Source organism: Mauremys reevesii, linkage group 5 (genome assembly GCF_016161935.1).
Source record: "Mauremys reevesii isolate NIE-2019 linkage group 5, ASM1616193v1, whole genome shotgun sequence".
NCBI lineage: Eukaryota > Metazoa > Chordata > Testudines > Geoemydidae > Mauremys > Mauremys reevesii.
Window position 1 is genome coordinate 113,961,724 of NC_052627.1, and position 13,733 is coordinate 113,975,456.

Consider the following 13,733-nt stretch of genomic DNA (forward strand, 5'->3'; position numbering starts at 1 on the left):
TTCTGGAGTGATTGTCTTTTTTGGAGTGAGACAGTAATTCAGACTATGCTGATTTAATCCTTTCTTCTTTGCTAAAGACTTTTTTGTTGACACCTGCCTGCTTTAAAATAGGTACATAAATCACCAGTTTACATTGTGTAGGCCAGTTTTCAGCTATACTATACTGTACTAATGCCTTTCAGTCCTTGCTAATGGGCTGAATTTCAGCCAGTAACTGAGAGGCAAAAGTCTTAGGCCATTTTTGTCATATACACTAAGGCCTCTTTGGGACTTATGGCCATTTTTTTTTTAAATTGTTGTTTGCAGTGATGTTGTAGCCATGTTGATCCCAGGATATTAGAGAGCAAGGTAGGCAAGGTAATATATATTTTTTATTGGACCAACTTCTGCTGGTGAAAGAGTCATGTTTCCAAGCTTACACACAACTCTTCTTCAGGTGTGGGGAAGAGGGTCACAACTAAATATAACATGGAACAAATTTTTAAACATGAGGAGTGCCTCGCTGTAGATAAGATTTCTTTGTGTGTTTGGGGTGGTTGCTGGATCTGTGAAGGTAAGTGTGGAGATCCAGGAGTTTCTTGTATAGAGTTGTCTGTACAGTTCCATTGTTGAAACTGATTATGGTGTTCAGTTGATACTGGTGTGGGAGTGTTCTAGAGAGAGTTTGATGGATGAGTGTTGATTTATTAAGTTGTGGTGGAAATCTATGAGGAAGTTTAGGTCATCTGTCCAGAGGATGAAAATACTATTGATGTATCTCAGTTTTGTGGTGCATTTGTCCAGAAATTCTTCCTCAAAGTAGCTCATGAAGTGGTTGGCAAGAGGAGGAGTGTTTTGGCTGTTCCTATGGTTTGGACAAAGTGTTTGTTGTTAAATGTAAAATGGTTATGGGTAAGGATGAAATGAATGAGTTTGGTGAGGTGTTTGGGGTGCATAGCTGAAAGTTGTCCATTGTCTTGTAGATGTTTGAGGTAGATAGCGATGCCATCATTGTGAAGGACATTGGTTTATAGGGAGGTGGCATCCATGATGGCAAGGGAGGTTGCTAATGTTGTGGAGTTTCTGAAGGAAGTCAGTTTGTCCTGGAGGAAACTCAGCCTTTGTTTGGTGAGGTTTCTGTGAGTCCTGACGTTTCTTCAGAAAGAGTACAGTAGCCAGATAGGATGGGTTTGCCTGGGTTCTCTTGTTTATGTATCTTGGGGAGCACATTGAAGGTTCCTGGGGTGGGATCGTAAGGGATGAAGTGGTAGAGTTTCTCTTGGAGTTGTTTGGGGAAGGATTTGAGGATATCCTTAAATTCTTTGGTTAATTGTGCTGTGGGGTCTTCTTTGAGTTCTTTATAATAGATGGTGTTGGATGCACTTAGATACGCAGAATATTCTCCAAGGAGAAAGTCTGGGATACACACACCTTAACACACTTAAAACTGCTTTCACCAAACAAGGACACTCCATCTGAAAAGTGGATCACATCAGGAACGAGCCACCCAAATACCCCAAGAGAACCTGCTTCAGTAGGGAATAAAAAGCCTCCGACCACACACCCCTAGTTATCACCTACTGCCCCTCACTAGAACTCATACAGGGTATCATGTAACAATTACAACCCCTACTCTTTTCCAAACCCCATCTTCTGGATTTCAAACAACCCTCTCCCCTACAAGCTCATCATTAGAAACAAGCTAGCCATAGACCAGGACTCATCAACTCAAAGCAGCACCAAACTCTGCCATAACAGATGCAAAACCTGCAGACATATCTGCACTGCTACAATGATCAACACCCCCCATAACACACCTTTCAAAATCCATGGGTCTTACATATGCCTATCACAACATGTGGTGGGGTACCTTATCCAGTGCACTAAATGCCCCCATAACAACTATGGGGTGAAGCCAGGCGATCACTATGCTCTCAAATGAACTCACACAGGAAAATGATAAAAGGCAAACACCCTATCCGCTGCAAGCAAACAGTTCACAAAACAATCACTCAATATCTGACCTCTCAGTCCTCATCCTCAAAGGAAACCTGCACAACCAACACCTTCAAAAAGAGAAGCCTGGGAGTTGAAATTCATAACTTCATTAGACAATAAAATCCTAGACTCAATAAAGACACTGGATTTATGGCTCACTACAACAATCTATAACTCACTAACCCTCCTTTGTCTTACAATTGCAGAGGTGTTAACTGCCCACATCACCTTGAATAGTCTCTTGCATCGTGTTAATTCCTTATGATGATGGCTACTGCTTTGTCATAGAGGTCAGGGAAGTCACAGAATCCGTGACTTCCAGAGATCTCCGTGAGTTGAGACCTTGGTACCTGGGAGCTGTAGGGTCCCTGCCACCCTGATAGCTGGGAATTGCAGGGCCTGAGCTCCCAGCTGCAGTGGGTGGTAGGGGTGCCCTGCAGCTCCCAGCCACCGCAGGCAGCAGGGCCCCTGGGAGCTCCCTGCCACTGAGGGCAGCATGGGTGCCCTGCAGCTCCCAGGCGGTGGGGGTGCCCCACAGCTCCCAGCCCTGTGGGTGGCAGGGGTGCCCCGGAGCACAGAGCACTGCAGCTGGTGGAGGTGCCCGGGAGCTCCAAGCCAGAGCCACTGCAGGTGGCGGGGGTGCCCCGAACTTGGAGCCACTGGTGGTGAGGGCACCCTGCAGCTCCCCATTTTGTCATGCATATTTTTAACAAAAGTCACGGATAGATCATGGGTTTCTGTGAATTTTTCTTTATTGCTCATGACCTGTCTGTGACTTTTACTAAAAATATATGTGACCATATCTTAGCCTTACTTATAATAAACAGTCTGTTCCACTTTGTTTTTAGCTGTGACACTCTGAATACCTTTCCCAGCCATGAAGAAGAACTCTTTATAAGCCTGAAAGTTTGTGTCCTTCAGCAACAGAAGTTGGTCCAATAAAAGATATTACCTCACCAATCTTGTCTCTCAGATTTTTAAAGGTATTTCGGCACCTAACAATGCAGATAGATGCTAAGTGATTTTCAAAAGTACCTAAACAGATTAGGTGCCTAATTCCCATTGGATTCAAGAGTTAAACACCTAACCTGCTTAGGTGCTTTAGAAAATCCCATTAGGCACCTATCAGCGTATTTAGGTGCCTAAAGATCTTTAAAAATCTGGTCCATAGTGTAAGCAGGCCCTCACTACCACATTACCAGTCTTTTGAACGAGCCAGCCAGAATTATGATTATTCCTGATTTTTTAAAAACATATGCCTTCACTGTAAGTCTAATATAGGTAGGCTTGGAAGGATTCAACTTTTTTGAGTAAATCTCAGTAAATGTCGATTTCACCGTATACACACAAACTGACAAAATAATTCCGTTGATAATAAATGAAGTTTACAGATATGAAAAATGCTGCTTGAGAACTTAGAGTTTGATTTAAGGATATTTACTATGTATATTTTGACATGGAATGTTGACAATTTGTGTTTTAACCCTTATAAAGCTTCAGTTTTTTGAATTGCAGCATCCATGTAATTAAATAATCCAGACCATGTGGGAGTGTAACACCCCTATAATTTCCCCAAACTATGAAAATTTAAATCATTTAAAATAAATATGTAAAACCCATAATTGGGTGCAATTGAACAGTTAAATAGGTACAAATTTTAAAATGCTTAAAAACAAACATGATTATTATTTATCAAAATTATAAAAAACAATAAATATCAAGTTCTGCCAAACCCACAGGATCTAATGCCTACAGTGGATGAGCATAATTCATCGCCACAGGTGCAGGAATGGAGTGGAATTTGCACCCCCTTGCAGCAACCTTAAGAAGTTCTAAATCTGACCATGGTACCTCAGCAGGTGGAAAAACTTGACTGACTCCTTGACATGAGCCCAGTGTTCTGACAACCAATTGCTGCTACTTCCCTGCCTTTTTTTCTTTTTCTTTTTTCAAAGAATAGGTACTGGCAAGCTAGCAGCATACTCAGCCCCTGACTTTTCTACTGAAATTGTAAGCAGGTGCCAATTAAGATGATGGATTTTGCAGTGGGCACACATATCCATATGAAAGCTATGAAATTCATGTAGGCCTCTGAACACGAGTCTGATAGTAAGGATTTTCAGTCAATACTGGCCTGTGTTTGATGCAAAACAATGACCTAGATATGGCAAGTTTGAGTCCTTGTATCATAGATCCATAGACTTTAAGGTCAGAAGGGACCATTATGATCATCTAGTCTGACCTCCTGCACAACGCAGGCCACAGAATCTCACCCACCCACTCCTGTATGAAACCTGTCTCTGAGCCATTGAAGTCCTCAAATCATGGTTTAAAGACTTCAAGATGCAGAGAATCTTCCAGCAAATGACCCATGCCCCACTCTGCAGAGGAAGGCGAAAAACCCCCAGGGCCTCTACCCTGGAGGAAAATTCCTTTCCAGCCCCAAATATGGCAATCAGCTAAACCCTGAGCATGTGAGCAAGACTCACCAGCCAGACACCCAGGAAAGAATTCTCTGTAGTAACTCAGATCCCACCCCATCTAACATTGCATCACAAGTCATAGGGCATATTTACCGCTAATAGTCAAAGACCAATTAATTGCCAAAATTAGGCTATCCCATTATAACATCTCCTCCATAAACTTAGTCTTGAAGCCAGATATGTCTTTTGCCCCCTCTACTACTCTTGGAAGGCTGTTCCAGAACTTCATTCCTCTGATGGTTAGAAACCTTCATCTAATTTCAAGTCTAAACTTCCTGATGGTCAGTTTATATCCATTTGTTCTTGTGTCCACATTGGTACTGAGCTTAAATAATTCCTCTCCCTCCCTGGTATTTATTCCTCTGATATATTTATAGAGGGCAATCATATCTCCTCTCAGCCTTCTTTTGGTTAGGCTAAACAAGACAAGCTCTTTGAGTCTCCTTTCATATAACAGGTTTTCCATTCCTCAGATCATCCTAGTAGCCCTGATCTGAACCTGTTCCAGTTTGAATTCATCCTTCTTAAACATGAGAGACCAGAACTGCACACAGTATTCCAGATGAGGTCTCACCAGTGCCTTGTATAACAGTACTAACACCTCCTTATCTCTACTGGAAATACCTCGCCTGATGCATCCCAAGACCACATTATCTTTTTTCACGGCTGTATCACATTGGTGGCTCATAGTCATCCTGTGATCAACCAGTACTCCGAGGTCCTTCTCCTCCTCTGTTACTTCCAACTGATGCGTCCCCATCTTATAACAATAATTCTTGTTATTAATCCCTAAATGCATGGCCTTGCACTTCTCACTATTAAATTTCATCCTATTACTCCAGTTTACAAGGTCATCCAGATCTTCCTGTATGATATCCTGGTCCTTCTCTGTATTGGCAATACCTCCCAGCTTCGTGTCATCCGCAAACTTTATTAGCACATTCCCACTTTTTGTGCCAAGGTCAGTAATAAAAAGATTAAATAAGATTGGTCCCAAAACCGATCCCTGAGGAACTCCACTAGTAACCTCCCTCCAGCCTGACAGTTCACCTTTTAGTACAGTCCGTTGTAGTCTCCCCTTTAACCAGTTCCTTATCCACCTTTCAATTTTCATATTAATCCCCATCTTTTCCAATTTAGCTAATAATTCCCCATGTGGAACCATATCAGATGCTTTACTGAAATGGAGGTAAATTAGATCCACTGTGTTTCCTTTGTCTAAAAAATCTGTTACCTTCTCAAAGAAGGAGATCAGGTTGGTTTGGCACGGTCTACCTTTTGTAAAACCATGTTGTATTTTGTCCCAATTACCATTGATCTCAATGTTCTCAACTACTTTCTCTTTTAAAATTTTTTACAAGATCTTGCATTCTACAGATGTCAAACTATCAGGCCTGTAGTTGCCCGGATCACTTTTTTTCCCCTTTCTTAAAGATAGAGTCCCTTTTAGGTACATTTCCAACTGCTGGTACAGCACTGCATTTGGAGTGATACACTCTATTCCAGCAAAAACTAGGGTACAAAATGTGAAGGTTGTAGTTAAGCACTTGGGTCAGGAAATGCCAGAGTTAAGGTTACACGACCAGCTGAGCTCTGCCCCAAGGGATGTATGAATTACAATATAGAACCAGATTCTCTTATGTACTCTGTGTGGACAGTAAAGTTGCTATGGCATCTTGAGAGGGGAAGGTTGGTTTGTATTATGGCAAGAATAGCTGTTTGCCCTAATATCCTTGGCCCAGTATTCTCTTTAACCCCACTGTCATGCTATGTAGTGTTGCTATTTATATTGCAGTAGTGCCTAGGAGCACTAGTCATGGAGCAGCACCCTTGCCCTGGCTGCTGTCTTCCATGCTCCAGCTATGCTTACATAGTTGATGTGATCTCAGAAATGCTTAGAGGTTGGCTGCTCCTAATTAAGTGAGTGAAAGAGCTCCCTCATCCCTCTCCCACCTCTAGACTGGCCAACAAGTGACATATGATTGAAATATGTGCTGCCCTGGGTTTTGTTTTATGTTGCACCATGATTTGCAGATCATAAAGGTATTTAGGTATAAAACCTAGTCCCTAGTTTTCAGGAGGTTCTTGCTGAGTGAATCAAATAAACCAGATTTGCCATGTGGCTGGGGGAGAGGCAGGAAGAAGAGAGTTCATTTGATTCACACAATGAGAACATTCTTAAACCCAGGTATTTCACATCTTGGCCTTTTGGACCCCAAAATTTAATTACTGCAGCCCACACACACACACACACACCTGCAGTGCTGCCCCCGCCTCCTCCACAGTCACTGCTGGCTGGGCCCTCCCTACCTTGCTACTGCATGTCCCTGCCCTCTGTAGGACCAGGGACTCTCAGCTGCACCTCCTGCTCCAGCTTTGGGCCCCTTAATGTTTTGTCACCACCCCACCCCCCAGGGATCAGAGAAAGGGGGACCTGCCCAGTGGACAGCAGGAAGGGATAAGAAAGCGGAGCTGACACCATGTTCGCAAGAGGGACACAGAGGAAGATCAGAAAGTGCAGCAGCTCATAGCCAGCTCTGCTTCCTCATCTGCCCTTGTGAAAATGGTATTGGCTCCATTCTCCACTCCCTCCACAACCTACCTCCATCTGAAGTCTCCTATTAGCTCTTGGGCAGCTCCCCACTTCTCTGGCCTCTCTCTGCTCCCTGGAGGGAAGAGGACTGGAGAAGGGATCAGGACCCCAGGGCTCCTGGCTGATGGTGCCTGTCCTTCAGAGCACTGTGTCAATCCAGTGCCAAGGGACCCAGAGCTGGGGGGAAAACCTGCCCCAAAAGAGTCATGTATCATATAATGCAGTCCAATTAAGAGATCTGTCTCCCATTGACTTCAGTAGGTTCAGGATTGGGCCATAGCTTTTACAGCAAAGTGCTTTATGCAGGCAAACAAACAATGTAAGATACTAATTATCATTAACCCTTTTCCTGCTCTATGGATATTATTCCATATAAAATTGTTAAAATAATGTTATGGTTGTAAAGCACTTGGGACTTAGGAGATGCACAAATTAAGGTTGCCAGGGTGATCTTAATAATGCCCCTTTGTGATTACATAGCCAGTATTATTTCAGTCATATCTGTGACTTCTCGGACCACTCAGCTAGGACAGTATGCTGAGTTATTTCCCTACTAGCTTTTACTAGCTTAGATCCCTGATGCTGCCAAAAAAGCACCCTTGATTTATTTGTCAGTCAGTAGCTTTCATGCTGACAATGGTTTCAGCTATTTAAAAGATATATTTTCACAAGGTTTCTTTCCTATTTTATTTCTGTTAATCTTAGGCCTGCCATGAAATGTTAGAGAAGCAGAGACAGACACTGCATGATCTGGAAGAAGAGGATGACTGCCAGAGCACTGAGGCCATTGCAGAGCTCCATCAGGTGATCTATTGATTTGTGCTAGTGGCTGCGAAAAGTCTGAAAATCTCCATTCCAGTTACAAAACAGGACTAGATCTCAGGCATAGAAACTTCAGAGATTTATCATTCATTGATATTCTGCAGCTTCCGAGAGGCTAGGTTAGTGCACTAATGGGCTTGGGATTTAGTCTTTTACTTTGGGAGACGTGGATGTCACAAATGAAAATGAATTTGGTCTCCACCTACTCTGTGATAGATGTGGGGTTCCTAGCACTCTAGATGAACACCACTCATGACTTATTCTCTGACCACAAGTCAGCTCTTGGTAATATAAGGGACAACTTTCCTTTGTAGACTTGCAGAATTTTCCCTCTCTATGTGACCACACATCTTCATGCTTCCACTAGAAAAGTTTGCCTACACAATCTTCCAGGGGTAATTAGAACTAGGAAACATTTTAAATACATGTCTACCCTGCCAGCTTACCTTGGCTTGGATCCTGTTTGCATAGTCCATCAAATGAGACAACTGCTCATGCTGTGGTAGACCAACTTGCTACAACAGCCTCCCAACTATAGTGCCTGCTACCCTTCTTTTGGCTTGCAGTATCCAGCTAAGAGTATAGCCAAGTGGTTAACCCATCAACCAGGGAACCCTGCAATCACACCAGCAGACAAGGCTTACAGCAGGAAGGCACTGGTGCCAGATATAAGGCAGGAAAGGGAAAACACATCTCATGTCCTAATACTTTTCCCAGACAAGGTGCTAGGGTGACCCCAGCCATAGAGGAAAAGCAAGAGAGACAAGGAAAGTATATGAGGCTTCTTGATTTACTTACAGAGCTCTAGGTACTGAGTTAATTTCTTGACAGTGTTGGTTCACTGACACTTTTAAATGAGGATTTTAATTTGTAATATTTAGTATTGGTCTTGCTAATTGGAAATTGTTGCTACTGATGAAGTTTTCATGCTTTGTCATCTTGGTGTTATGTGTGTAAGACTAATGCTATCTAATTGTAGCAAAAGCAATGACCTTTGATTGAGCTGAAAGTGATTAGTTGTAGTCTAACAGGCGCTGTTTTGATTAATTGTGACCAGTCTGGTGTGTCATGGATATCTCTAGTCCATATCACACCTGGTTGCATGGACATCTTAGTACATGCTAATTATAGGATTATGCATTTTTCCACTTTATAAGAGTTTTCATTGCCCTATGCATTTTTTATCTATCAAGTTCTGATAAAGTTTGAAAAAACCGACTAGTGGCATTTTACTTAGTAGAGTATGAACATGTGCTGGAGTAGGTTTGTGTAACGGTTCTAGGAAAAGTATATTTGAGGAACAAACTACTTATTCAGAAAGGTGGAAAAAACTGGTTTGGAGAGTTGTGTTTGTGAATTTCAGTAGATGCTTTCTTCAGGAAATTTTTTAATTTAAGAAGAGTAAGTCAACATGTCTGCTAGTATTACATGTGATACGTATGCTTTGTAAAGGAGTCATTCCCTTCATCATTTTATTTGATGTCCTTAGCGTCAAAGATATTTCCCCCGAACACAATGCTTATGGAAGTTGTATTCCATTATTGGAAACTCTACTTCACTGACATTATAAGACCAGCTTAAAATCCTGTTTCTTTCAGCCTTGCTTTTGGCTAAGTTTTGTTTTCCATTAAAAATATTTGGGTGAATTAAATGTTTCTAATATTGACAGGCTGACAGGAAGCTGTGTGTAAGCTTCTTCTCACTCAGCCATAACCTGCTATGGCACGCAAGCTGATTTTCAATGGCACTCATACTGCCCGGGTCCTGGCCACCTGTCCAGGGGGCTCTGCATTTTAATTTAATTTTAAATGAAGCTTCTTAAACATTTTAAAAACCTTATTTACCTTACATACAACAATAGGTTAGTTATATATTATAAACTTATAGAAAGAGACCTTATAAAAACATTAAAATGTATTACTAGCAGGGGAAATTTTAAATTAGAGTGAATAAGTGAAGACTCGGCACACCACTTCTGAAAGGTTGCCGACCCCTGTTCTATACTGTACCTGCTATTCCACTCCTGGGCCTGTCCTGAGTAGAGACTGCCAGTCATGTAAAACTAAAGCAAGTTCTTCAGTGGTTAGCAAATTGACTGATATCTACCAGGAATTTACATTCAAGAAACTAAACTCACATCTGTTTTTACAATAAGCAGTCTTTTATCCTTGTCCATCAAATGTAATCAGCTAATGCATCAACATCAAGTAATGGTCCCCCTCTCTCTCCTAGGCATAGCTGCTATTGATTGTATTAAAGGATGACATCAGAAAGTACACTACATAAGAGGCATAGGCTGTGAATGAAAAGGAATTTATTGTACTCTCCAAATACATTAAGAACAGGCTTGATCCTCAGCTGGCGTAAACCAGTGTAACTCCACTGAAGTCAAACAGAGCTACCCTGATTTTCACAAGATTGAGTGTACAAGGAATAGTGGTTATTAAAAATGTCTATTACCTGGGGCATGAAACAAAGGCAAAGGAAAATTCCAGGGAAGAAATTATGTCTCAGAGAATCACAGTCTCTTCCCTGTTTGCTCTCCTCTTCCTCTTCTGCACCCCTTGCTCCAGGGGAAGAGTAATGTATAGAGTATCTGGAATCCCAGATGCTTTGGCCAGCACGTTAGAAAGCCAGAATCAAGGCTCCTCTTGCCCACGCTCCACTGTCTTGCAGATGCCATGCACAGCCCACTCTCCACCCATCATGCCTGGAAGTGAGGTGCAGCAAGACTGCCTAGAGGAATGAGGGAGCTTATTCTCCTGCGTGGCTGTGCTATAGCCAGGCACAATCAGGCCCTTCATTTCCATTTTGCCACTACATGATATCGGCACACTCCTTTACAATGCGAAGACAAAGATGGCATGCATCACCAAGGCATGAACAAGTGAGAGGCTCAGTTCAAGAGGTGAGGAAAGAGTCAAATAATTAGTTTGTTGTTCAATTAAAATTTCACATTTTCCTAAAAGCAAATATACATTACAAAGAAGGGTAAAAGAGTAAAAAATAGCTTTTCATTAACTAGATTGGAGCCAACAAGTCCTCTTTGTCATTTGATTTTTAGAATCAGAGGGGTAGCCGTGTTAGTCTGGATCTGTAAAAAGCAACAATGAGTCCTGTGGCACCTTAAAGACTAACAGGTGTATTGGAACATGAGCTTTCGTGGGTGAATACCCACTTTGTCAGACGCATGATTTTTAGAATATCACTGGAAAATTAGGCCCAGCTACATTCATGAAAGGTTAACAAGTGTAACCCACTGGTCACGCTGTTACATGTCCTCTTCTGTGGATCGGGCACAGAATGGGACATAATGCAAAGTGACTGGTGTACTACATTTCTCAGTCCAGAAGTAGTATTTAATCTTGTCCTGATCATTTGAGGTTCACAGCAGCGTGAATCCCAGACATGAGACCACTAATGCTGGCTGCCATCTTGGCTCACACCACAGATTGAACCGGGGCCCCTCAGAGCTAGAGGATTGAATCTCAGCAGCCCAGCCATATTCAGGGAAGGTGAAAAATGGCAGTAGAATCATGCCCTTTGTCATGTAAAGCCTGGCAGAGTCAATATTGAACAGGGTGGTTGTATTTCTTCTCCTTTTAAAATATTTGAGAGTGAATTAAGGTAGCATTCACCACAGACAGCAATACAAACTTCCCCTCGGTGCTCTGCCTGGAGGTGCCTCAATCTGGATCACTACAGGGATGGGAGGAGTCCAGTGTACGTAATCAGACCTTTCAGTCTATGCCTGCTAATTAGAAACCCTTAAGTTGTTTTTAACAGTCCTCCTGGAATTCAGAGCCACTTTGGATGGTAGTTTGAATAAAATAGACAGCAGTCCTTTAGGAAATGGACAGATTATAGAAATTGCCATATTGGATCAAACTCATGGGTCCATCTACACTAGTATCCCGACTCTGACAGTGACCAGCAGCAGACACTTCAGAGGAAGGTGCAGGAAATCCTGCAGTCATATAGACTCATGTGGTTTCTGAGGGATAATTTCAGCTGGTAAAAATTCAATGACTTTTGACTCAGGCACTTTTTTAACCAGTTACCTAATGGCACAAAGACGTCTGTTAATTATCTGAACCATCCAATCCTTCATTTAAACAGTTCATTAAAAAAATATTATACTATAGACTGTTTTAAGCCTGAAGGAATCCTCAGGTGAAGAGGCAGAAGGCTAGCGACATGGAGCCATAACGTTGATTTTTTTTTAAGAAGCTACCAGTTCTGCCCCTTCTTATCAGCTCACTGACTTCTGCATTTTAAGAGTCTCTGAAATTCTGTTCAGTACTGTGGTGGTTTGCCACTCAAACCCTAATCCCTTACAACAAATTGGAGAAAGGATTTGTCATTTAACGTATATAGACAAGCTAAACATGGTAGTCGATATGGAGCCCATCTACCTGATTCTCCTGTCGCTTACAGTTTTATACCAGTGAAACTATTAAAGTTCAACAGTTACTCCTGATTTCATAGATGCTGGAACTAGGAGTGTTGTGGGTGCTGCCACACTCCCTGGCTTGAAGTAGTTTCCATCATATACAGAATTTACAATTTGGTTTAGTGGCTCTCAGCTCCCCCACCTGTTCCAGCATCCCTGTCTGATTTATGTGAACAGAGAACCTGTCCCATAGATTCAAGATCATACAGAATGGCAGGATAATCTCTATGTGGGCATTGGTGTTAAAGTGTTGTGAAAGGGGAGTGCGAGTTTGACTGAATGAACTCCCTGGTGACTAGATGAGAGAATGTCAATTCCTTCTACAGGCCACTTACTATTTCTCATAGTTTCTGTTATCTTGTCCTCCCACACCTTCCTCCACCTGTTTGTTTCATTCATCTTTTCACCTTGTCAAGACTGTAAGTGTTTCAGGGCAGGAACAGTCTCTTCAATACTAAGTGGTATAGCCCTTAGCACAGTGGCCCAGAAGGTACTACTGTAGTACAATAAAACAGTAGTCTGGATTGGAATAAATACAGGTAAATGTCAATATTTTGGAAGTTTAATGAGTATGCGATGTTGTGCATGGTAGGGAAGAAGAACTGAGTAGGTGTGGGTTTTGTGTGTGTGTGTGTATATATGTCAATGAAAATGATTTATCCTAGGGAAGCTGCTTGTGGTGTGATGTGAAGTGAATGACCGAATATGAGCAGTTTGTACTTGGAGAATGATATGCAGGATTTTTATATATAGTGGCTGTGACCCAAGGCCCTCTTGATGCCTACTGGCAGAGGGCATAAGGGGTGCATAAGGGTTATAAGAATCCCCTGGGTCTAATATCTGTATAACTAGTCCACCAAACAATGTCATGTAAGGTTTCTAATGAAAGCCTATGTCACAATGATCATCATAATCATTGAGAGATGTATGTATGGAAAATGAGTGGAGAGTTGTGTGTATATACTAAAGATTGTGTTCTCTGGACAGACAGTTAAGACAGGTCACCAAAATGTAATCCACATATTCCTGTCAGGTGGGGGGGAAAGAGACACTTATCTCACCCTGGCTGGTCACGTGCAAAATTTAGTATTTTATGGTTCACAGTAGATACTAGGACAAAGACAACAGGAGTTAGACTGTTTAGGTGTAAAGCAATGAACTTTTGAAACTATATCTGGGGTACAGATGAGCCCTCGGGAATTCCTTCAGTCTCAGGACAAGTTGCCAGCAGGCTTGATTTTATGAGAAGGGATTTCAGCCAAACTGGTTGGAAACACTGGGGAGAAGGACATGGCATAAGCTATCTTTTTTTCATTTGTGGACCCCTAAACATTTTCAAATGGAGGTGCAGACCCCTTTGGAAATTTTAGACAGGTTGAAAAAACACTCTTATAGGAGATAGGGG

General features: G+C 42.0%; 1 protein-coding gene across 1 annotated transcript in view; it reads left to right on the plus strand.

The window, feature by feature from the left end:
• The window catches only part of EVC (EvC ciliary complex subunit 1), a 67,510-nt gene that overhangs the window by 23,724 nt on the left and 30,053 nt on the right, over positions 1 to 13,733 (plus strand). The window contains exon 8 of the mRNA XM_039542051.1: positions 7,759 to 7,857. Within this exon, the coding sequence (XP_039397985.1) occupies positions 7,759 to 7,857 (99 nt within the window). The remainder of the gene's footprint in view (positions 1 to 7,758; positions 7,858 to 13,733) is intronic.